The sequence below is a fragment of the Pseudopodoces humilis genome, chromosome 2 (assembly GCF_049639895.1).
Source record: "Pseudopodoces humilis isolate 2021_Gansu_Grassland_sample_001 chromosome 2, ASM4963989v1, whole genome shotgun sequence".
NCBI classification, from domain to species: Eukaryota; Metazoa; Chordata; class Aves; order Passeriformes; family Paridae; genus Pseudopodoces; species Pseudopodoces humilis.
In genome coordinates, this window is record NC_142201.1 from 65,093 (window position 1) to 90,000 (window position 24,908).

The 24,908-nt window shown below is 57.3% G+C and overlaps 1 protein-coding gene across 1 annotated transcript in view; it reads left to right on the forward strand.

Annotated features, from left to right (window-relative positions):
* The window catches only part of DCHS1 (dachsous cadherin-related 1), a 43,742-nt gene that overhangs the window by 16,502 nt on the left and 2,332 nt on the right, over positions 1 to 24,908 (forward strand). The window contains exons 3-21 of the mRNA XM_005526604.3: positions 3,011 to 3,199; positions 3,298 to 3,529; positions 4,515 to 4,751; positions 5,040 to 6,059; positions 6,434 to 6,621; positions 10,558 to 10,654; positions 10,807 to 10,964; positions 12,481 to 13,315; positions 13,613 to 13,852; positions 14,296 to 14,421; positions 14,683 to 14,892; positions 15,391 to 16,254; positions 16,726 to 16,839; positions 18,546 to 18,757; positions 18,898 to 19,052; positions 20,198 to 20,328; positions 20,779 to 21,065; positions 21,643 to 21,781; positions 22,004 to 24,908. The exon at positions 22,004 to 24,908 is cut by the window's right edge and continues 2,332 nt beyond it. Coding sequence (XP_005526661.2) covers positions 3,011 to 3,199; positions 3,298 to 3,529; positions 4,515 to 4,751; positions 5,040 to 6,059; positions 6,434 to 6,621; positions 10,558 to 10,654; positions 10,807 to 10,964; positions 12,481 to 13,315; positions 13,613 to 13,852; positions 14,296 to 14,421; positions 14,683 to 14,892; positions 15,391 to 16,254; positions 16,726 to 16,839; positions 18,546 to 18,757; positions 18,898 to 19,052; positions 20,198 to 20,328; positions 20,779 to 21,065; positions 21,643 to 21,781; positions 22,004 to 24,618 — 8,049 coding nt within the window. The 3' untranslated portion in view covers positions 24,619 to 24,908. The remainder of the gene's footprint in view (positions 1 to 3,010; positions 3,200 to 3,297; positions 3,530 to 4,514; positions 4,752 to 5,039; positions 6,060 to 6,433; positions 6,622 to 10,557; positions 10,655 to 10,806; positions 10,965 to 12,480; positions 13,316 to 13,612; positions 13,853 to 14,295; positions 14,422 to 14,682; positions 14,893 to 15,390; positions 16,255 to 16,725; positions 16,840 to 18,545; positions 18,758 to 18,897; positions 19,053 to 20,197; positions 20,329 to 20,778; positions 21,066 to 21,642; positions 21,782 to 22,003) is intronic.

A 24,908-nucleotide genomic window follows, 5' to 3' on the forward strand; every position in this document is an offset into this window, starting at 1 on the left:
TTCACTTTAGGGTCCTGAATCTGCTGCTTCATGGCCACTGCAGTCACAGCTACTGCCAGCTGCCACATCCCCAGTTAGTACTCCCTTCTAGGGAACAGCAGATCCAGCTGCATGCCACTCCTGCTCAGCAGGGACATTAGAATTCTTTGTGAGACCAGGGGTCTGTGATCCTGGCTTCCTCAGGTACTGCTGCCTTCTTGACAGCTTCAGATCAGGAATCAGCCTTTAGCGGCTATGCAGGCTCTGCTGAGAAGTCAGAGGTGACAGGGTTGTGGGGCTGCCATTCAGGCTCAGAGCCGTGGCTCCTGCTCCCACATATTCGAGCAGCAGGACTGGCACAGCCCCAGTGGAGAGTTTCCTGGGCAGTTCCACAGGCAGCTTGACCCTATTTCCCTCTATTTTTCAGGAAAACATCAGGAGTCTCATGAGTGAGCTGCAGTAAAACCAGCTGTGGATCCAAGATTTGGGGAAGATGCTAAATACAGAGTCTAGGGCTGCCCTACATTAGCTTCTAGAAAAGTTCCTGGAAAAATGTCCATGCTTGGTTTAAAAATTTCCAGAAGTGGTGAACTCACCACAGGCCTTAATGAGCCCTTTTGGTGGCTAATTTCCCTCACAGCTAAAAATGTGTCCCTGTCCCAGACTGCATGTGCTCTGAGTCTGCAGCAGTGCATGCCAGCTGAAATGAGGTGGTGCTGGTGGCTGGTGGACCCCTGTGATGTCTCTCAGGAGTCCTCAGGAAGCATCGCCCAGCTGCAGAGGGGATCCTGCTGTCCCTGGGTCTCGTGTCAGGCCTTCCTGAGTGTGGGCTGCCCACAGGCAGTCAGCCAGCCCCATCCCATGGGATTCACACACGGGAGATCAGTGCTCTTCAGGCAGGGAACTGAGACTGCACCAGCCACAGCCCCCCTCCCTGTGCACACAGTGGCAGAGCACAGAGCAAAGTGTCCAGAGGCCCCAAACTCAGCCAACACCATCACCTGGTCCAGCAGGTGTTTGCTGTTCCTGTGGCTTTTCTCTAGACACCAGTTTAGCATCACCCATCCAAGACAGACAAGAACCAGGTTCAGGGCTCCAGTTGTGATTGCACCAGTGATGTGACCTCTCTTAGACCCTGTGTAGGCTTGTATTGGGCAGAGTTTTGTGTTGGACCAGTGGTCCACAGATGGTCCCACCACAGGATGGGGCGGTGAAGCACTAGATACATGGGATACCTTGTCCTGGCTGCACAGCCAAGGCTGCTTCTGACGCCAGACTGCTGGCTCCATCAGTTACTGCGCTGGAAGATGGCTCTGGGTACCAGGAATCTGCCAGGGAGATGGTGCTGCACTATACAATAGTGAGAGCTCATGTTTTGCTCCCCTGTTCCTGAAACCTGACACAGGTCTTGTGGCAGGAAGCTGGATATTCCCCCTTTGGGTATTCGTAAGGGTGGCACCCAGAAGAAGATGGTTACGGTGGGGAAGCATCAGAGTCCCTGGCCGAAGGAGCCTGAAGCTGCTATCTCACTCTGCAGCAGAGCATTTTGCTGTACAGTGATTAAAACAGCTGACATGCATTTTGGATAACCTTCAGAGTGAGAAGTAGTTAATTTTGAAGGAAAGTCTTAGTTTACCATATTGTACCTATTGCAGTCATGTGGCAGCTGGTCAGTTTCTGATGCATGTCCATCTACAGTGGTGGAGGAGGCTGGTAGCTGAGCCTAGGAATTGCAGAGGCACACCAGGGTGTGGGTACAGGCTGTACCCCAATAACGACAGCCATCATGGAGCCAGTGTACTGGTAATCTACATACGATGTCAGTGAGGTCAGATTTGTACTCTCTGCTGAGCAGCTCCCCAGGAAAATGGGCTGGGGCAGTAGGGAGCGAGGCGGTGAGCTCTAGGTGGGTCCAGTTTCGCAAAGTGCCTCCTGACCCAGTTCTGTCACAGCACTTGTGTTTCCAAGTGCTCTGCAGCTGGAGTGGGGAGGGGGGGGATCCTGTTCCATGGCGCTTCTTCTGGCAGCTGCTGCAGGGTTGGGGAGCAGATCCTCTGCGCAGGAGCTTAGTGCTCGCTGGAGATGAAGTCTCAGTTTCTCGCTGCAGGCAGCTGCTCAGACCACAGGCAGCAGGGCTGGTGGGGGTGTTGCAGGTGCTGCCTCCCCTTCCTGGTCAGGACAGGGTAGTCCCACCCCTGCCCAGTTGACTGTTCCCTCCAGGAACAGCCATTCTCTGTCCCCTTACCCATGTTGCTTCATCCCCGATGACCAGGCTTGCAGCCCCCAGCCGGGCCCTCTACTTGGCGCGCGTGTGGCGTTCCTGCGCTCCTCGTGCGGGAGCCGAGGCCCCATGGCTGCTGCGGGGAGGAGCTGTGGCTGACGAGGCCTGAACTCCACTTCACCCGGGGCCTGGCCCAGCTGCCTTCCCCCAGCTCTGTCCCCCAGCTTTGCTCTCCATGGAGCTCCCAGCTGGTGGAGGGGCTGTGGGCAGGGATGTGGAGTCAGGAGTTGGTTTCTGCTGACCTGAGCTCTGTAGGAGCCCAAGGAGGAACTGGGGCAGGCAAGCAGGGAGCAGCATTCATCCTCCTGCTATGTTTGTCATAGTGGGTGCAGTTCTTGTGCTACAGGCAACACGAGACTGGACTGTCACAGGGCAGTGCCACCGTCCATCCTCATGCCCAGTGTCTGGGGCTGCTAGACACGGAGCTCTGAGAGCAGGACAGAGCCAGGGCCATGGTGACTGGGGGTTGACTTTCTTTCTATCCCATCCTGAGTGTCTTTGCAGAAAAGAAGGAACAGATATGCAGAGGCTGCTGCTGCTGCTGCAGTGCTGCATCTCCTGCAGAAGAAGCAGTGGCAGGTCTGGGATAAGAGCCACAGCTGCTGTCACACTGCGTAGTGATGGCCAGCTCTGAGGATGCTTTGGTGGCTGTGGCCTTGGAGCAGAAGATGGCATTGCGGTGTGGAGGTGGTGCTGGGCTGGGTCTGGCTGGTGGTCTGTTCTGCTCAGGTGGTGCCTTCCCTCACACAGGTGACAGCCACAGATGCAGACAGTGGTGCATTTGGCTCCCTTTCCTACTCCATTGGCTCTGGCATCGGCAGCATTGTCCCCACACAGTTCAGCATTGACAAGCACTCGGGGCAGCTGTGCACGGTGCAGCCCCTGGACCGTGATGAGGGCACATCTGCCTACGACTTCACCATCACTGCTGTGGATGGGGTGAGTGCTAGCGAGGCTGCATGTGCAGTGTTGCTGACCCAGCACTGTGCAGGGGATGCTGCTGTCCTTGCCCTGTCTCTGATCTGGTGCCTCCCCAGGGCGGCCTGAACTCCATGGTGTATGTGAAGGTGTTCCTGGAGGACATGAATGACAACCGGCCAGTGTTTTACCCGCTGGAGTACGCTGCCAGCATCAGCACACAGAGCATGCCAGGGACAGCCGTGCTGCGTGTCACCGCCCATGACAAGGATGAGGGGCTGAATGGGAGAGTGACGTACCGCATCGTCCTGGGAAACTCGCCCCCGCTCTTCTCCCTCAACAAGGACACAGGTGAGAACTGGCAGGCAGCCAGAGCAGGCAGCAGTTGGAGCACTGTGATGTGGGAGGTGTCAAAACCTGCCTGAGTGTCACTGCTTGGCCAACTCAGCAGTGTAGTCTGTCTCCTGTCCCTGCCACAACTTTCCCCGCTAAACTTCTTAGCCTCTGGTAACCTCTTCCCAGACTCAGCCCCTGACTTTTTTGTTTCTGTTCCCTGTTCTGTTCTTCATTTGTCCTGTCTTCCTTCTCCCCATTCCCCATCCCTGACTCACCGTGCCCTTGTGTGCTGATGCTTCGCCCTATCAAGCTGTATCCTGCTTCCTTTCTTGTCCCTGCCAATTCCCTCTTCCCCAGCTCAGTTAACTCTCCTCTATAACTCTGTCACTCTCGATCCCACTGTTCTCGTTGGCTGCATCTGCTTGAAGCCAAAGCAGTTTGCATCTGCTGGGGAAGTGGGTGCATGGGTGTGTGGTACCAGGGGCTCTCAGCAGGACAGAAAAGTACATTGGGGGACAGAAAAGTGCTTGTTCTCAAGCTCCCAGCAGGTGACTGGACAAGCCCTACCAGCCCTCCTAATGCAGGGCCACCTCCTATGTAGGGCCTATCAATTATGGTCCTTCACTTAAAACCCCTCCCAGAGCCTCCCTGCCAGCCCAGGGCCTACTTGCTGTGTTATGACACTCACCCTGTGCCCCAGATTGGAAGCCTTCTCCCTTCCTTTCCCTCTCCCAAGACCTGCTTTCTGGCTCATGTCCCACAGCCTGTACTAGTGCTTAACTCAGAGCTGGGTGTGAGATTAAGTGTGGAGGATTTGAGGAGGCTCTCTGGAGAGGGCTCCACTCATTCACTCCAGCTCCTCCGTGGTCAGTTCCCCCTGTGATGCATGTTGTTACCTGCCTCTTCTAGTCTGTCTTTTTCAGCTTAAAGTTTGGCCTGTCCCCTGGTGCCAGGTGACAGGGGTGCAGCACAATGCCTCATCAATGACTTTCTTCCTCAGGTGTCATCTCTTTGTCATGGTCTCTGAGTGGCAAAGCCAACACCTTGGTGCAGCTGGTGATCTCTGCTCAGGATGGGGGGGGCCTGCAGGCACAGCCGAATGCCCGGGTGAACATCAGCATCGTGGAGGGCACAGTCTCACCCCCTGTCTTCGAACAAGCTCAGTATTTCTTCATTGTGCCTGAGGACATGCCACAGGGTGCCAGCGTCGGGGCTGTCCAGGCCCAGAACCCACCAGGTATGGGCTTGTCCCTTTTGCATGTTGCTACTTTCCCTGTCCCCACACCATCCTTGAGGTCCAGCATCCACCACACTTCCTCATGGAGTGGCCCTGCTCTGAGAGCTCCACACATGCACATCTGAGTGTGCAGCCAGCTCAACACCTATGCTTACACAAGTGTGTTTGCACACCTGTACGTGCTTGCACGTGGGCACAGTGCCCTGGACCACAGCTTCCTGACCGTGCGGCTGAGGGAGTCAGCTCAAAGGTGACTCATTCCTTCTGTCTCCGTTCTCTTACCCACAGGTCATGCTGATGACATCTTCTATTCCATCTCCTCGGGGGACCCTCATGGCTATTTCTCCATTGACTCAGCCTCGGGGCAGCTCCGCACCAGCCTGCCTCTGGATCACGAGTCCCAGCCAGTTCTCATCCTGGATGTCCAGGCCCGGAGCGGTTCACCCCCTGCCTATAGCAACACACGTGTGAAGATCTCCGTATCAGACGTGAATGATAACGTGCCAGCATTCCCAGCTCCCTCTGACTCCATCTTGCTGCCAGAGGCCACAGAACCTGGGACTACAGTCTACACCGTGCAGGCCGAGGACCGTGACAGTGGTGCCAATGGACAGGTGACCTTTGAGCTGGTGTCAGGGGGTGAGGGCACCTTTGTCGTGGAGCGTGCCTCAGGGGCAGTGCGGCTCCTCGGGGCCCTGCAGTACGAGGCCATCTCAGCCTACAGCCTGGCCATCGTGGCCCGGGACAGTGGCATCCCCCAGCTCAGCTCCACCTTCACGCTCCTGGTGCATGTGCAAGCCGAGGACGACAACGGACCCATCTTTGACACTCTCACCTACCGTGTGGAGGTGCAGGAGGGTGTTCCCATCTCCACCCGCTTCCTCCAGGTGAGGGCCCTGGCACATGATGTGGAATCCACGGCCCTTACCTACCATCTCCGTGCAGACGGGGACGCTGCCAGCTTCGGCATCGTGCCTGAGAGCGGCTGGCTGTACGTCAAGAGTGCCCTGGACCGGGAGACACGGGACTTGTATGTGCTGACAGTGCTGGCCTCAGTGGGAGGCACCGGGACTGTGGCAGACACACGGAAAACTGGCACCAGCACGGTGCGGATCAGCGTCACCGATGAGAACGACAACAGCCCTCGGCTGAGCGAGGAGCGCTACTTCTTCACCGTGTCTGAGAATCAGGCTCCTGGCAGCAGTGTGGGAAGGGTGATGGCAAGCGACCGGGACGCCGGGCAGAACAGCCGGCTCACCTATCGCCTGCTCCAGCATGATCCCAACTTTCTTATCCACACACAGACAGGTGAGAGACTCCTGGCTTCCTAGGTGGGGCCAGCTGGTGAGAAAGGTCAGGTCAGCGGTGATGGTGGCCAGGCCAATGCAGCAGCAGAATATTCACCTTACTGCCCCTGCAGTTCTGGGCTCCAGCAACACACATGAATAACACAGTTGAGCACAGGCTCTGCTCTAATGCAGGTTGTGGGCTGAGCTGTGTCCCCACTTATCAGTGTTCTCACCTGTGCCTGCCCCACTCCTGGAAGTATTCAAGGCCATGTTGGATAGGGCTTGGAGCAACTTGGGATAGTGGAAGGTGTCCCTGCCTATGGCAGCAGGATGGAACAAGATGGGCTTGAAGGTCACTTCCAACCCAAACCCTTCTGGGATTCTCCCTCACAGGAGAGGTCAGCACCAAGCACAGTTTGGATCGGGAGCAGCAGTCCAGTTTCCAGCTCCTGGTGATTGTGCAGGATGGGGGAGCGCCGCCCCGCAGTGCCACCGGAACCATCTATGTCACTGTGCTGGATGAGAATGACAACGCTCCTGCTTTCCTCCACGTGGGCAGTGGTCAGGAGCTAACTGTGCAGGTAGGGATGCAGGCTGGAGCACCGATGAGGCAGGGCCCTGTGGCCTCTGGATGTGGGGGCAGGTGGTACTGCTGGGGAAAAGGGTGTGGGTAGGGGGACCCAGGAGAGTTTCAGAGTGGGAGATGAGCAGGCACAAGTTGGATCCATGCTTTGAGCACACAGCCAGATGCGCAGCAACGGATGTGCAGAGTGGGCATGGCCATCCAGCTGCAGGCTGTCCCTGCTCTGTGCTGAGCAGATGAGGCCAGGGCCCTGGCTGCCCGTCCTGTTCTGCTGCTGCCAGTGCCCCTCAGCTGCCTCCCACTAGCCCTCGCTGCTCATGCCACTCTCAGGGACATAGCACAGCAGAGGCAGGTGGATGGGGGCAGGTCGTCACCCAGTTCTCCTGGGCAGTACCCATGTAGCTGGGTCTGCAGCACATGCAGTGTCCAGTGACACCAGAGTGCGGAGGGAAAGCTTGCCTGCCAGACAGAGTAGATTCACAGAAAACTTGTGCATGCCAAGCCCAGCTGGACAACGCTTTCTTGACCACCCAGAAAGACAAATGGCTGTACCCAAAATCCCCAGACCTAGAGGGTGATAGCCTCCTGCATCTCCCTGCTCACCACTGTTTACCATGGCTCTTCTCTGAACCTGTGTCAGGTTCGGGGCTCCTTTTGCTGTCCCTCCCTACAGGCATGTGTGAGCCAAGAGCTTCTACCTGCTGGCCAGTACTGATTGTGCCAGAGCCCTCCAGCCCTCCTGCCTGCTCTGTGCACCAGGATACCTGCATTGCCCCTCCTGACACATCTCAAATTCACCAAGCTGTCCTGGCTGCTGCATTGCTAGCCATGAGTGCAGATGTGTCCTTCAGGGGACAGGAAAAGGCTGAGATAGGTTCAGAGTTCAGAGAGCAGGTAAATGCTGCAGCAGCTCTGAGCATACACCGGTTTGGGCACTTTGGTTTGGGCACTTTGGTTTGCAGGTACTGGAAACAGAGGTACAGAAGGGTGAAGTGCCATAACAGTCCACTGTTGGCAATGTCTTGGATGTAGAAGACAGACTTGAAGGAAGAAGTGAAAACTAGATGATAACACAAAGCTCCATGATTTCTTGCAGACGTGCTCAGCGCAGCGTTCATGTCAGTGTTCATCAGGCAAAGCAGAGGAGGCTTCTGTGTTGGCACATTCCAGCATCAGCTGTGGGGTGCAGAGATGTAACACATTGGTGATACACTGGCAGCACATGGGGTGTTTGCAATGGATCCTCCCAGGGACTGATTGCTAGGAGAGGGGAGAGAGAGCAAAGGGAAGGAAGAGGGTGCCTGTTTTCACAGAAGGAGTGCCCCTGGTGCTGGTATTTTGCTGTATTCCCTCAAAGATGTGATAGTTGATGTTGCTGGTCTATTTACATCATTCAAGGTGAGGGTTCCCTGTGAAGAACTGTGGAAGGATCATGTTTCAGTGTTGAGTGAGGGAAGTGACGTGAAATCACTGCTGCTAAGCAAGTTGCTGGAAAGCAGCAGGGATGGCACTAAGTGCTGGGCCCTGAACTGGCTGCCTCGGTTTGGGGAGAGGCTTGGAGCTTTGTGAATGTGCCACACCAGGCTCAGCACAGGCAAAAAAGTAAATTAAACACTGTGTTTAATTAGAAAAGAAACAGAGGATAAAAGAAAATATCATCAACCCTAAGTGATCAGAAGTGCTAGAAACTGTTTAGAAAAGGATGTTACCAGGATCTCTGGCAGATAATGGTTCCAAGCAGAAATAAAACATCCTTTGGCATGGACAAAGCTGCAGGAATATCACAAAGGTGTGCAGAGTCATGGGAAAATGAGAAGTTGCTTTTTTCATAACACAAGACCAGGCAGCTCCATAAGAACTGACCAGGCAGCAGGTTTAAAATAAACACAGGCAGCATTTCTTCATGCAGAATGTAATTAAATTGAGAAATCATTGCCCACAGCTGCATGGGTTCAAAACTAGATGAATTTATGGAAAGAAAAAATCCATCAAAGGCTGATGAACACAAATATAATCTGTGGCTCAGGAAGTGTCTGAGCCACAGTGGGCTGGGAGCTGGGGAAGTTCACAGGAGGATTGTTCTATATGTACCATCTTTCTCACATTTCTGTATATCCACTGCCAGCCCCTGCCAGAGCTGTGCTTGTGGCCAGAATGGCTCTGTAAGCTTGGGACCAGGCTGGTGTTTGCAGCAACCTTTGGGGAGGGTGGGCAGACCTAGATATGCCCACATGGCTGCTGTCTTGCCAGTTTGCATAGGCAAGCCCACTGCTCTTGCTGTTTATTCCTGTTTGTGTGACTGGACTGGCATTTGTACACGGGCTCGCTGTGTGGGTAAGTCCTCCAACATGTCTGCTATTCTCAAAGGGCTCTGATTCCTCTTGGAGAAGGACAGTGTCCCTGCTGAGCAGGAGCCACTCAAGTCTGGGTTGAGGGCAGCGGGGGCAGATGTGACAGGGAGAGGTTGGAAAGGGCCTCTGAAGCGTGGCCCCACGTAGAGGTGTCCACGCAGACCCTCCTTTCATCAAGGGCCAGGCTATATTTAGGTCTGTGCCTCCATCACTGCTGTGAAAGGCTGTTCCAGATTCCTTGATCTGGTACTAGAAAACATCTCTTCATTTCCAGCCTAAACTAATTTCTGACCACTTTATACTCATTTGTTCTTGTGCCAATATTGTGTTTCTGCTTAAAAAGCTGTCCTCTCTCCCTGGAATTTCCCTCCCTCTCCCAATGTTTACAGAGCACAGTTCCAGCACTGCCTAGCCTGGATGAACTAGTCCAGCTCCTCTGGTCTCCCCTCCCAGGGCTTCAGCACAGTGCCAGCAGCTTGGGCAAGAGCTCTGGCCCTCACCTCCACCCAGAAACTTGCATCCTCTTCTCCAGAGGCCTGCTTGGATTCCAGTTGTCACTTTCCTAAATGCATTAAGTGGAACAGATCACATTGCACATCTGGGTCTGGGAGGGTGGTCTCTGCCACAGGATGTGCTGGTGGGATGGGAATGTGAGGTCTGTCCCCCTGAGGTGGGAATTTGGCATCTGCTGGGGTGGAAGGACCAGCAGAGCCTGTGCCAAATGGGAATCCTGTTCCACCGAAGAGTATGTGCTGGAGAGGGCAGGTCTGCAGCCGGGAGGGAATGTTTGCTGAGGGTGATTCCAAAACCTGACAGGTGCTGAGGAACAGTGATAGGGGTGCATCCAGTTCCACAGCTATCCAGAAAAGGTGTGCAATGCTGTAACATATGGTCTCTGTGGCAAAGGAGGTTACTCCCCTCAGGACATGAGGTTACCTGAGCACGTGTGATGTCTCAATGGTCTTATGCTGAACTGGCATAAAATGGGAGTCTGAAGTACCTACAGACAGGCAGTGCTACCCAGGAACAAAGGAGAGAAGGGAAAAGCTGCAAGTTGAGATACCTGAGCCCCAGAATATTTGCCAGCTGCCCTTCCAGAGGTGGGAAACCTCCCTGGCTAGCTGTGGGAACTGAGAAGATCCCTGGCTGTGGCCAGTGAGGCTGGCACTGGGCTGTCAGGGCTCACACAATGGCATTTGCAGCTGAAAGGGTCTGTTGGGGCAGGGAGATGCAGGACTGTTGCGGAGCCCTGCACTTACGTACCTGTAGAGGCTCTGGGTGTAACACGGGTGAAGCAGAGCCCTCCCATGGCCCTCCAGTGTGCCCCCATCCTGCCGAGTGTGTTGTTAACTGGGACAGAAGGGGAGGAGGGCTGGTGAGGCAGAACCTCCCATGGCCAATTGTTGTGGGCTTCTCCATGTTCCCAGCCTTCGGTACAGCTTGTGGGTCCTGCGGGGGTCTGTGCTGTGGGTGAGGTGTAGGGCTGTGCAAGACCATGCAGACCTCATGCCATGCTAGGGGAGCTGTGGGGTGATCTGAGAAGTTCCCTGTGCCACTCAACTGCTTCCTGGGCCATGCTGCAGGTGCTGGAAGAGAAGCCATCGGGACTCCTAGTCGCCTCCCTGCAGGCCAAGGACCCTGACGAGGGGGAGAATGGGACCATCATCTACTCACTGATAGGTACAAGCTCCAGAACTGGCAAATCCGTGCTGCTCTGCCTTGCAGCCACTACCCGGGCAGATGGGTGCCCACTGCCTGGGATCCCCACAGCACACTCCCCCTCCTTTGCACCCTCCCCTGCTTCTCCCAGCCATGGTTCCCTCTCTGTGCAGGAGCCTGGGCAGAGCGTTTCACTCTGCATGTGGCTACTGGAGAGCTGCGGACAGCCACAGTTCTGCGCCGGACTGACCGTGCCGAGTACATCTTCACCGTGACAGCCAGCGACCGCGGCGTGGTGCCTCACAGCACATCAGCCATCGTTCGTGTCCAGGTACCCAAGCTCCTCCTGTCCCTGCACGCCAGCTCCTCTTGTCCCTGTAGCATCTGCCCCTCACTTGCCTCTTGGAAGACACCATCCAGCTACTTGGCAGCCTTTCTCCCCACCTCCTCATCCTCTACCCCCTTCATCCCTGGGCACCCTCTGCTCCTGCTCAGCTGTTGATCCAGCCCTAAAATCCATGTGAAGAGCCAGGGATGGGAAGGGATGCCTCTGTGACTGTTCTCATTTGCAAAGAACTGCCAATTGCAGTTCTGCTTTCTCCAGGCCTTAGACAGCCGACCCTGTCCTGGATACCCTGGTGGAGGAAAGGCATCAGAAGTTCCCTGCACAGAGACTTCCACTCTTCCCAGCATCTACTGAAACCAATGTTCTGACCTGCAGGATGTCCCTCATGTCTGTGTCACTTTGGTACTCCCTGCCTGGTACTGCCCAGACAGAACTCCATGTCTGTGTATATCAGAGAAGAGGCTCTGGTTTCCCCCATCAAGACACTCCCATCAAACATTGTTTCATGTCTTCTCATCCACATCCTTGCAGTTGCCAAGGCCATTTGACCATCCTTGCTGTGCCATTTCCACCAGCCCTGCCCATTGCTCCCTTGAGCCAGCTGGTGTCTCAGTCCCTTCTGTCACACTCTGCCTTTCCCCTGCTAGTGTGGGAGCTCCAGAGCTGAGTTCTAGCCCAGGTGGGTGTGATAGACCACGTTCCCTTGAGGAGCCTGGTGTTAGCCTGCCACATCTGCCTTCAGCCACCAGCAACATGTTTTATACCATTTCCTTTTTACACTATGTGTGTAACTTTTTGTCATCAGAGCTGTTCTGCAGCCTCCAGAGCAGTGAGGCCAGGCTGGCCATCCCCATCATGCTGGTTTGCACCCCTGTAATAGATATTTATATTTATATTTATATATATTTATAGATGGATTTGATCCCCTGTGGGCTGACAGGTTTGTTGTTACTCCCATTTTCCTCAGCTCCTTGACCAGGAATGTGCTTCTTCAGTGGGTTTTCCCTTCAGATCATACTGTGGTGGCCTTTACAGCATCCTCTCTCCCATCTGTGAGTGCACCACATCCCCAGATTAACTCCAATGTCTTTAATAAAACTAGTGATAGTATTTATTTATCTTGGGGTCATACCAGGTTCTCTTTCTGTGCCTTCCATCAGGATGAGCGTGACCTCTTTTCTTACTCACTCTTGCTTATGTTTGCAGCATTGTTTCTGCTGCTGTCTGTTGGCTTTGCAGTATCAGACCCAGTCAGAGAGCCAAGGAGTGGCTGAGGGAAAGGCACCTGTGAAGGTCACCTTCTCCAGCCCCCTGATCAAATGGAGTTGTCTGGGTGACTTTTGGCTGTCTCCAAGGCTGGAGACTCCACCTGTGGGCAACTTGTGCCAAGGCTCACATTGAAAAGTGTATTCTGAGGACCAGAGGGGCCCTCCTGTGTTCCAGCATGTGCCCTGGCACACGGCCCGCTGTCCGTGCCGCTCACGCTGTCCTCTCCTCACAGGTGTTGCCATCCTCCCGTGTGCTGCCACGGCCTGATGCCACTGTGTTGACCCTGCATCCTCTCGAGGGGGTCAAGCCAGGGTCTGTGATTGGTTCAGTGGCCCCCCCGGATGCCCCTGTGCAAGGACAACTGATCTACACGGTGGTAGGAGGTGGTGGGGACGGCACCTTTGTGGTTGATAGCATGACAGGGGAGATTTATGCTGCCCGTGAGCTGGACTATGAAGCTGGGGCACGGCACGTGCTCCAGGTGAGTGCTGAGGACACGCAGCACGGCTATCCCTCCAGCAGGTTGGTGCTGGTCCAGATCCACGTGCAGGACTGCAATGACCAGGCACCCACCTTCCCTGAAGACCCCATTACTATTGTGGTGCCTGAGAATGCCCAGGCTGGCTCCTCCATCTTCACCTTCCAGGCACTGGATGGGGATGGAGTGGGCCCCAACAGTCAGGTGCGCTATGCTCTGCTGCACCTGGAGCCACCGGGAGCCCCCTTCCAGCTCGACAGCCGCTCGGGGCAGCTGACCCTGCGCCAGGGCCTCGACCGGGAGGCTGCTGCCTCCTTCCTGCTGGTGGTGGAGGCCACAGACCAGGCCCGCAACGTCAGCCAGCGCCGCTCGACTGCCGTCACAGCCCGAGTGTTTGTGACTGACGAGAACGACAATGTGCCCGTCTTCCTCTCCCCGGCCACCGTCAGCGTCATGGAGGACCAGCCCACAGGCTTTGTGGCACTGCACGTGGTGGCCCAGGACAGCGACCTGGGAGAGAACGGACGTGTGAGCTACTCCTTGCGAGCAGGCAACGGTGATGGCCGCTTCCACCTCAACCCCAGCACTGGTGAGGGCTGGGAGGGTGCGTGATGGTGGCAGGAATAGTGGGAACACGGAGGCTGGGGGGTGCAGAGGTACGTGAGGATGTTGCACGGTGCGTGGGAGAAGGCTGTGGGCTGGGGAGCCTGGAGGAGTGAGACCGGGGGTGCAGGGAGTCCCAAGAACAGTGTCCGGGTGGCGCAGTGCTGCTGTCTCCTGAAACCCATCTGTCCTGGCGCAGCCCAGTGCTTGCAGCCACATAGTAGTCCCAAGACATAGGCCCCAGTGCCACTGGTGCCATCTTGCCCCTCTCCTGTGTCCACAGGCGCCCTCTCCATCGTGCGGGCCCTGAACCGGGAGGAGGTGGCACAGCACAACCTGACGGTGGTGGCCACGGACCACGGCTTCCCACGCCTCTCCACCACACAGCTGCTGTCTGTGCTGGTGCTGGATGTCAACGATGAGGCTCCTGCCTTTGAGAAACCTGAGTATGAAGCCCACATCATGGAGAACCTGCCGGCTGGCAGCCCAGTGCTGCAGGTGCTGGCCACAGACCGGGATCTGGGTGAGGATGCAGCCGACAGTGAGCTTCCCAGTTCAGTCAGGGCCTGTCTGGAGATGCAGCCCCATGTCTGGGCATACCCTGCTCCCTTCTGCCAGTCTGGAGGGCTTGACTGACCAGAGGGAAGGATCAGCACCTTGCCTGAAGGTGGCAGATGGGCTGAATACTGGGAGTGGGTGGGAATGGAACAAGGACCGTGGTTCCCTCTGGTCCCCTGGCCCATGGCCTTTGTTCTGTGGGGTCTCCATGGCCCATCTGGCCTTCCACCAGCTGGGTTAGGCTGGGACCTCCACACACAAATCTCTTACACCAGGGAGTGAGCCCACCCTCTGACCCAGCCTGTGAGCCCCGGGTGAGAGCTGGGAGCAGGGAGGTGCAGGACTGGGAGCCACATGAGGCACTGGGGCTGCTGCTAAGCTGCCTTCAGACCACCTTTGTCCCCACAGGTGCCAATGGGCAGGTGTCTTATGGGGGTCTCTCTGGGGGGCCGTTCTCCATCCACCCACAGACAGGGCTCATTGTCACCACACGCCCCCTGGACCGGGAGGAGCAGGAGCAGCATGTGCTGACAGGTGGGCAAGGGGAGGCAGCAGGCAGGGGGTCGGTGGGGGTAGATGGACTTCCTGCTGCTGGGGTGGGGAGTGTTGCAGAGAGGGCAGGCCATGGGGCGGGAGGAGGGGCTGTGGGGCACAGCAGGGCTGTGGAGTGGTTTGGGGCTGCAGAAATGCCAATGCTCTCATGCCTGGCTGCCCCTGTGGGTACCCTGGCATACAAGTGCTGTAGCTGTAGCCCCCAGTCAAGGCAGCCTCTGGTGCTCTCACTGTGTCCTATAGTCTACGCGCAGGACGCTGGCCTGCCACCCAGCCTCACCAAGGCCACGGTGTGGATCACAGTGGGGGATGAGAATGACCATGCACCCCACCTGGAGAGCGAGTCCTGCTCCGTGGAGGTTCCTGAGAACCAGAGTCGTGTGGCACTCTACACCCTGCGGGCCACTGATCCTGATGGTGGGGAGAATGGACGCTTGGAATACCGTCTGGCAGGTGAGATGCACTGGGAATGTGGGACTGGGCAAGGATTTCTTCCCTGGATCTGGGGGCATCAACTGAATTATGCATTACACATCAGTTCTTTCCTGCTCCAAACTGCATGGCATTACTGCCATCTCTCAGCTCTCTGCTCCCAGTAAAGTGCACCCTAAGATCTGGACAGGCTGCACTGCTCCTTTCCCAGTATTGTGTCTAGTTCTCCAAGCTTAGAGCAGTGCTACACCTCTCCTGGCTGCTCTGACCTGTTAATTCACAGGTTGCCAAGTCAGATTTTTGCTGTAACCTATCACAGGCTGTCTGGTGACTCCCCATGGCCTGTGAGTGGTTAGAATCAGTTCTTCATAAGGAGCTGGCCCAAGGAGGTTTGCTCCCAGTGGGACTCACTCTATCCACCCTGCCAGACCTCGTGGTGGGGGTCTCCATGCTTTCCAGGGCCTTTCTTATTCCAGTTACAGGCATGCTGTGTTGTTACTCCCCCCTCTTCTCTTTTAGGTGGAGACCCTGGGCAGGATTTCAGCCTAGACCCCGTCTCTGGTGTCCTCTCCACTGCACATGCCCTTGACCGTGAACAAATTGCTTCTTACAGCCTCATTGTAGTGGTGCAGGACCACGGCTCCCCACCACGCAGTGCCACCATGTCGGTGACTGTGCAGGTGTTGGACCTCAATGACAATGCACCCAGTTTTGCTCAGGCCAGCTACACAGTGGAGGTGCCAGAGGACTTGCCAGTCGGTGCCCTGGTGCTGCAGCTGGTGGCTGAAGACCCAGATGAGGGCACCAATGGGCAGGTCTCATATTACCTGGGCAATGAGTCGCTGGGCATGTTCCAGGTGGAGCCACAGAGTGGATGCATCCGGAGCGCCCAGGCACTGGACCGGGAGCGCCAGCCCACCTACAGCTTCCTGGCCAAGGCGGTGGACTCGGCACCATGGGAGCCCAAGAGCACAGCTGTGCGTGTCACTGTCGTGGTGCGAGATGTCAATGACCATGTTCCGGCCTTCCTGCACAGCCCACTCACCGTCAACCTGTCCCGCCACACGCCGCTCAAGCAGGTGGTGGCCACCATGAGGGCCGAGGACAGGGACGCGGGTGCCAATGCCTCCATCCTGTACCGCTTTGCCACCCCCAGCTCCGCCTTCGCAATCAACTCCTACACGGGGGACATCCAGCTGCTGCAGCCCCTTGGCTCACTCAGCCAGCGCCAGCGGACACTCTTTGTGCTGGCCATGGACCTGGGGCAGCCAGCGCTCTCTTCCACAGGGGTAGTGGTGATCCATGTGCAGGAGGAGCCCTACCGCGGCCTGCGCTTTCCCCGCAGCACCAGTGATGTGGCCCTGGCCGAAAATGCTGCCCCAGGTACCCACTGACAGTGACCAGAAAGTGCTGTGATGGAATGGGGTAGGGCACGAGGGGAGGTGGGAGCAGCGCTGTGGGGAGCTCAGACCAGAGAGCACTGTGGCATCTGGGTAAGTCCTGCCTTTGAGCAGGCCCAAGGAACTGCAGGGTCTGAGTGGTGCCCACGCTGGTCAGGGTGGTGTCCATGTAGGCTGGCCTCAGTGTGTTCAGATCACTGTAGGCAGCCACAGGTGTCCAAGTGCTCCTGGAAGGTCTCCAGAGTCACAGTAAGACCAATGAGGAGCTGTGGATAGGCACCATGACACCAGGCACTCAGTCCAACATTAACCTTAGATCTTCAGTCCCCTGTCAGCAGTGTCCTCAGGGAGAGCAGTGCTCCTGTGGTACAGCACATGCTGCCCTGCATCACCCTGACCCTTTGTCATGTGCTCCAAGGCTCCACTGTCCCTTCATTCCCTTTCACTCTCCCAGGCACTGCGGTGGCGAGTGTCCAGGCCATGCACATGGGGGGCTCCTCGGGGCACATCACCTACAGCATCATCAGTGGCAACGAGAGGAACACCTTCATGATCCAGCCCAGCTCAGGTACAGCTCCAGGAACACTTGGGAAACTCTGCTCATGCCTGTTCAGGTGATCAGGGCCCCCAGGGCACAAGAACACCATCCACACTCTGTACCAGTTAGTTAAGAGGTGTTAGCACTGGAATGTGGACACTGCCCTGCCACTGACCAGTCACTGTTAGCACTACCCCCAGTGCAATTGTGGTCCCCCATAATTAGACCTTTTCCTTAGATAGGATTTTGGGAATACATTCTTTCCTGGGAGGGTGGTGAGGCTCTGGCACAGGTTGCTCAGAGAAGCTGTGGCTGCCTCTGAATCCCTGAAGTGTGCAAGGCCAGGTAGGACAGGGCTTGGAGCAACTTGGGATAATGGAAGGTGTCCCTGTGTACCCACAGGAATGTTGTCAGTTAGTTTATTACATTCTGCTGGGTGCCCTCCTCCTTCTCAGGTGGGATCTTGTTGCTCTAGCAACACCTTGTTGCTCCAGCAGCCTAACTGCCCATGGCTCAGGTTGGTAGCAGTGGGTGTCTGTCTTCAGAGCACTTTGTAAGGCTCTGACTGGACTCAAAGCTGCAGTGAGGTGTCTCTGGCTTGGAGCTGGATGAGCTTATGTCATGGTAGGGGCAGCTCTTTCTGCTCCACACCTTTGGGGGAGTCTCCAGATGTGAGGACTGTCACATGATGTAATGTCAGCAGGAACTTCCTGTCCCCAGCAAGGTGTGGATGCTGTCACTCAGGGCAGCTCTTGAGAATGATGAGAAGCTGGCAGTGTGAGGGAGGCTTGGAAGAGCTCAGTGTGTCTGTCCTGTCCACCTGAGAAAGGATGGATGGATGGATGGATGGATGACGGATGGATGATGGATGGATGATGGATGGATGGATGGATGGATGGATGATGGATGGATGACGGATGGATGATGGATGGATGATGGATGGATGATGGATGGATGGATGGATGATGGATGATGGATGGATGGATGGATGGATGGATGGATGATGGATGGATGATGGATGGATGGATGGATGGATGGATGGATGGATGGATGGATGGATGGATGGATGGATGGATGATGGATGGATGGATGGATGATGGATGATGGATGATGGATGGATGGATGGATGGATGGATGGATGGATGATGGATGATGGATGGATGGATGGATGATGGATGGATGGATGGATGATGGATGGATGGATGGATGATGGATGGATGGATGGATGGATGGATGATGGATGGATGGATGGATGGATGGATGGATGGATGGATGGATGGATGGATGATGGATGGATGGATGGATGGATGGATGGATGGATGGATGATGGATGGATGGATGGATGGATGGATGGATGGATGGATGGATGGATGATGGATGGATGGATGGATGGATGGATGGATGGATGGATGATGGATGGATGGATGATGGATGGATGATGGATGGATGGATGGATGATGGATGGATGGATGGATGATGGATGGATGATGGATGATGGATGGATGATGGATGGATGGATGGATGATGGATGGATGGATGATGGATGATGGATGGATGGATGGATGGATGGATGGATGATGGATGATGGATGGATGATGGATGGATGGATGGATGGATGGATGGATGATGGATGGATGGATGGATGGATGGATGGATGGATGGATGGATGGATGATGGATGGATGGATGGATGATGGATGGTACATCACTCCCCCTTCCCACCGTTCTCCCTCCCAGGTGCCATCTCAGTGCAGGACTCCAGTAGCCTGGACTTTGAGGCCAGCCCCCGGCTGCGCCTGGTGATCCAGGCAGAGACTGCGGCTTCCTTTGGCTTTATGGCCATAAACCTCAACCTCCAGGATGTGAATGACAACCTGCCCCGCTTCCAGCTGCAGAACTACGTGGCATTCATCTGGGAGTCACAGAGCTATGACTCTCCTGTCATACAGGTATAGTGGGGCACAAACGGGGACGCCTGAGCCCTGGCCTGGCTGGAGTTATGGGGTGGGGGCTGCATGCACCTGGGGTGGCACCAGCACACAAGTCCTGCCTCAGGGGTTTCACAGCTGAATCTCATGTGGCTTTGCAGGTGCTGGCAGATGACCTGGACCAGGGAGTGAACGGGCAAGTGACTTATGCTATCAACCAGTCCCTGCCAATGCCAGGCTTGTACCACATTGACCCTCAGACTGGCACCATTACCACTGCTGCCATCCTGGACAGAGAGATCTGGTCCCAGACCCGGTGAGTGCAGCCTGGCTAGGGGATGCCAGGACAGGGACAGAGTTGTAGAGCACTGTTCTCCGGGGCAGGTTCTTGGTGCCCCCAGAGCTGTCCCAGCCTGGCTGTGAAATGGCTCTATCAAGCAGCACAGCTGAGGGTCAGTGGGAGTGAAGGACACAGGAGCCAGATGGCCAAGAAGAGCCTACGCACAGCTCAGCTGGGTCTCTACAGAGCTGAGGAGATTGTGAGAGAGCCCTAGGTTCATCCATTCCCCTTCCTGCCTCCTTAATCCACACTGCATCTGCTCAATTTCTTCCTCCTCCAAGCAAAGGATCCTTGCCTGTGTCCTGCCACATTGCTCCAGACCCCTGCACTAGCCTGAGCTCCCCCAGATGTCCCCTTATATCCAGACAGGCCCTCTGGGCCCCTCACCATGTGTGAACACTCTGGACGTGTCCATCTGCTCTAGCCACATGTATGTGAAATGCTGGTGAGCACTCCACCTGCCCTTTCCCACACACTTCGCTCAGGTGTGGTCCCCCAGTTCGTGTTCTCCCCCTCCACATGTGCCCCCACGTCTGTGGGTTCCTCTGCCCTCTTCCCCAGTGCAGGGAGTCTGGGTATTCCTTCCATCCACACATGCTTGCCATTCCAGAGAGGTTCCAAGTGTTCCCCAGCAGCCAGAGCCCCAGATACCTCCCAGCACCCCGCAAGGTGCTCTGCCCACACCCACACACCTTCCAGACTTCAACACATGCCTTAGGTGTGCAAAAACCTGCTGCCCTGCCCTACCATGTACTGTGTACCACACCCACTGCCCCACACGTGCTCTTCAAATCACGAATCATTGAGGTTGGAAAAGGCATCTGAGATTATTGAGTCCACTCTGTGACTGATCACCATCTTGTCTACTAGGCTAGAGCACTGAGTGCCACATCCAGTCTTTTCTTAAATATCTCCAGAGAATACGCCACACAGATCCATCACCCCAGACTCTGAGCTGCTGTGTAGTTTCCCCAGCACATGCACACGTTCCAGCCCCATGCACACCTGCAGTTCATGTCCCAGGTCCAATGCAGGTGTGCAGTGTGTGTCCCAGGAACTGTACACAGGTGAGGTGCTCCCTCATGTGTAGGCACACATCTGACCCTCATGCCTGCCCACAGCTTGGTGGTGACAGCGATGGACCGAGGAACACCACCGCTCATGGGCTCGGCCACGCTGACTGTGGTGGTGATGGACATCAATGACAATAGCCCTACCATCCCGGTCCCCTGGGAGATCCGTGTCCCTGAGAGTGAGTGCTGTAGCGCTGAGGACCAGAGCTGGGATACGATGGGCGTTGTGGGGTGGGGAGGAGCCCCCAGGGAGGCCAGGCCAGTCACTGTCAGGGACTGGATCACACTGACCTGCTGAAGCCCCCCAAGCTCTCCAGCATGACCCCTTATGTTGCTGCTGTCCTGACAGAGCAACCTGAATTACCAGCTCAGCCCTGGCCCCTGCCCCATATCTGAGACTGGCTGCAGACACCTGCCTTGCCTGCCCACAGTCCTCAGCCACTATACCCTGTGCCCATGCCAGCCTCCACCTGCCCTGCCAAGCCCCCAAGGCCTTTGTCTTCCCCCCAGCATCTCCCTCTCCCATGGCATGTTCCCCTCTTTCTCTGGGTTGAACTGGTTTCCCACCAGGTGAGCCAGGTATGTTGGGCAGGGATGGGTCTGCTCACTCACATGTCTGCTCCCCACAGACACACTGCTAGGCACCCAGATAGCCCAGCTGACTGGGAACGATGTGGACTCGGGCCCTTCGCTCTCCTACACGCTGCTGCTGGAGGGAGACGCGGCAGACACCTTCGGGGTGCTGCGCTATGGTGGCCACATTGCCCTGACAGGGCCACTGGACCATGAACAGCGCAGCCGCTACACCCTCACCCTGCGTGCCTCTGACACACGCCATGAGACTGAGGCCAACCTCACCGTCCTTGTGGAGGATGTGAACGACAATGTGCCCACCTTTACCCAGGTTTTCTATCAGGTACATGCACCACGTGTGCCAGCCAGCAGGAGCCATCCCACACAAACCCTGTGCAGCTCCCACCTGGCCCACCTGCCCTTACAAAGCAGAGGATGGGTCTGAGCCCCTTCTGGTTCCGCTTTCCTACCCACATCTACATCCTGGCATCCCTCAAGCTGTCACTGGCATAGAAGGAGTTGAAACCAGGGAGGTGGCCCTGGGACCAGCTCCTGCAAGGGGCACAGCTGGATGCAGAGGGTCTAGCAGAAATGGATGAGCACACTGGGGAGGCCAGAGGGGTTGGGAAATGGGCCACAGCCCAGACAAATGTTCGTGGCAAGACCTGAGCAGGTCCCTGTTGAAGGCTGGCTTGGGCAGTGCGTGCAGCAGTGCTGGAGCCCAGGCAAGGGGCTGGTGAGCCCCAGGAGTACTTGAAGGGTCTAGGAGCACAGGCCCCTTGCCTGTGGTTTCCCTGGCCAATGAGAGATTGGACGACCTTGGCTCTGGCTGCCTAACCAGCCCCAGACCCCCCCTCCCAGCAATGCTGAGGGCTCTGGGCAGGGGGGAATCAGATGCTGACTGGGGTTTCCTCTTCCAGGTGCTGCTGCCAGAGCACACACCTGCTGGCAGTGTCATCCTCACTGTGAGTGCAACTGACCCCGACTCAGGGAGCAATGGGGACATCACCTTCCACCTGGCTGTGCCCAGCCCCGATGTTGCCATCGACCCCAACAATGGTGCGTGGGCTTGGTGCTCTGTGTGCCTCTCTCACAGGTCAATCTAAGGGTGCCTGTGGAGGGGAGTTCCCCCGTGCTGGCACTACTCAAACCCTCACGAGGTCGCTTTCTGGTGTGGCTGGTGAGGCAGACACAGCGGGGTGACCACTGAATGCTCCTCCAGCTGATACCCTTCCCAGCTCCCACTGGTTCCCATGCTGACCCTGGCTTTGTGCTCCACAGGGACCGTCTTCACCACCCGGCAGGTGGAGTTCAATGCCAGCCAGCCCACCCTGGATCTGGTGGTGGAGGCGCGTGACCATGGCTCTCCCAGCCTCTCATCCTGGGCCACAGTGCAACTCCAGGTTCTGGATGTTAACGATCACAGCCCCCGCTTCCAGGAGCCATGCTACAATGCCAGTGTTCCTGAGGACCTGCGCCCAGGCACCACTGTGCTAACACTGGAGGCGGGTGACGCTGACCTCTCCCGGGAGAATGCTGGCTTTGACTACACCATCGTCAGCGGGAACAGCGGCAACGCCTTCCAGGTGGAGAGCCGGGTGGCCTGGGCTGGGGGACAGCTCCGCACGCAGGGAGCCCTGGTGCTTGTGGAGTCCCTGGACTTTGAGGCCATCCCGGTGTACAACTTGACCGTGGCAGCGTCAGACCGGGGCCTGCCACAGCGCAGCGCCACCGTGCCCGTGCTCATCAGTGTGCAGGACGTCAATGACAACCCGCCCGTGTTCACCCGGGCCGAGTATCGTGCAGCGGTGAGCGAGGCCACGCTGCCTGGCACTGAGCTGCTGCGCGTGGCAGCCCACGATGCCGACTCAGGGCCACGGGGCCACGTTCACTACACCATCAGCTCAGGTGACCAGCAGGGGCTGTTCCAGCTTCATGAGAGCACAGGGGCTCTGAGCCTGGTGCAGCCACTGGATCGGGAGGCCCAGGCGCTGCACACGCTGGTGGTGCGGGCCACGGACACACCAGGTGGGCACTTTGCCCTGGTCCCTGTGGCCATTGAGGTGAAGGACATCAACGACAATAAGCCGTACTTCCCAGTGGAGGTGCTGAGCGCCAGCATCCGGGAGAACTTGCCCCCCGGCACGCTGGTCACCACACTGCGTGCTGTCGATGCCGACACCGGCGCCTTTGGGGAGCTGCGGTACGTGGTGCTGGAGCAGGCAGTGGGGGACCCCACCACGGGGGACGGCCGGGACGCCTTTGCTGTCAATGGGAGCTCTGGGGAGCTGCGCTCCCGCCTCACCTTTGACTATGAGCGAGCCAAAGCCTTCCAGCTCCTGGTTCAGGCCACTGATGCTGGCAATGCCTCGGCCACTGTGACTGTGCGGGTGCTGGTGACAGGGGAAGATGAGTATGATCCCATCTTCCTAAGCCCCTCCTTCAACTTCGAGGTGCCTGAGGGTGCACGCAAAGGGCAGACCATTGGGCGGGTGCTGGCCACGGACGAGGATGAGGGGGCAGACGGTGTCGTATTGTACACCCTGGCAAAGCCCTCACCCTACTTTGCCATTAACCAGACCACAGGCTCCATCTACCTGCGTGTGGACAGCCAGCCCCAAGCTGGGGCTGGGCGTGCCAAGAGGGAGCCACGGGAGATGAGCCTGGAGGTGCAGGCACGCAGCCCCCTGCCTGCTTCCCGTGTGGCCTCTGCACAGGTCACCATTGACGTCACGCACACCTCCTTTGGCCTGGCACCCGACCTCAACCTACTGCTGGTGGCTGTGGCCGCCTCGCTGGGCGTCGTGGTGGTGCTGGCTGCCGTGGCCATCGTGCTGGCACTGGTACGTTCCCGGCAGCGTCAGGGCCACAAGAAGGCAGAGGGGGAGGGGGCACTGGCCCGTGCACAGAGTGGGTCCTTGCAGAAGCTGGGCCGTGAGGAGCCAGCGCTGCCCGGGGCTGAGCACATCTACCACCAGGCACTGCCAGGGTATGGGACCGAGCCGGCGGGGCCCTACACTCGGGGCGGCTCACTGGACCCCTCGCATTCCAGCGGCCGTGGCTCTGCTGAAGCTGCTGAGGATGATGAGATACGGATGATCAATGAGTACCCACGCGTGGCCAGCATCACAGCCTCCATGCAGGAGCACATCGCTGCCCGTGGCCCTGACTCTGGCATCCAGCAGGATGCTGACCAGCTCTCCGACATCTCCTGTGAGCCAGCTGCATTGGAGAGCGCCCAGTGGTTCAAGAGCAAGAAGGGCTCTGGGCTGCTGCTGCCAGGGCCATCCCTGCAGCTGTACCGTGAGGACGGGGGGAGCAGCGCCTTCCTGGGCGTCCGCTGCGGCCTCAGTGTCTCCTCTCAGCCCCAGGACTACGCCTTCCCAGAGGACGGCAAGCCCTCCGTGGAGGGCTCGCTCACCGCCATTGTGGCCAGCGATGAGGAGCTCCGCGGCAGCTACAACTGGGATTACCTGCTGAACTGGTGTCCCCAGTTCCAGCCACTGGCCAGTGTCTTCACGGAGATTGCCCGCCTCAAGGATGAGAGCTCCCTGCGCAAGCCCTTCCCAGCCAAGCCCAAGGCAGAGCCCAAGCCCCGCATTGACCCCCCGCCCCTCATCACCTCGGTGGCCCATCCAGGTGCCAAGTCTGTGCCCCCCAAGCCACCACCAGGCAGGACCTTCCCGCACCCCTCCTCCCTGCGCCGCTCGCCCATCAGCCACGAGGGTTCCATTTCGTCCTCCGCCATGTCGCCCAGCTTCTCCCCATCACTGTCCCCGCTGGCCGCCCGCTCCCCTGTGGTCTCGCCCTTCGGCATCTCACAGGGGCCATCCACCTCCACCATCAGTGCTGAGCACTCACTGGAGCCCCCTGAGGAGGCCGAGCTCAGGATTTAGAGCTGGGCCCCTGGACTCCTCTGCCCCAGCCCACAGCCATGGGGCCAGAGCAGGGCCCAGCCCAGGGCTGTTAAAATGGATGCTCCTCCTGCTCCCAGCACTGTGCTTGGCCTGGGTCCCCAGGGACTGCGGGTGCCCTTGGGGTCTGTGGCTCCTGTCCCTCCCCACAGTCTGGCAGACCCTGTGCTGGCTGGTGCCCTATGGACTGCTGACCCCAGTGCTGGCACCCTGGGGTGATGGTCCCTGTGCTGCTTGCGGTTGCTCAGATTGGCACTGGGCAGGATGGTGCT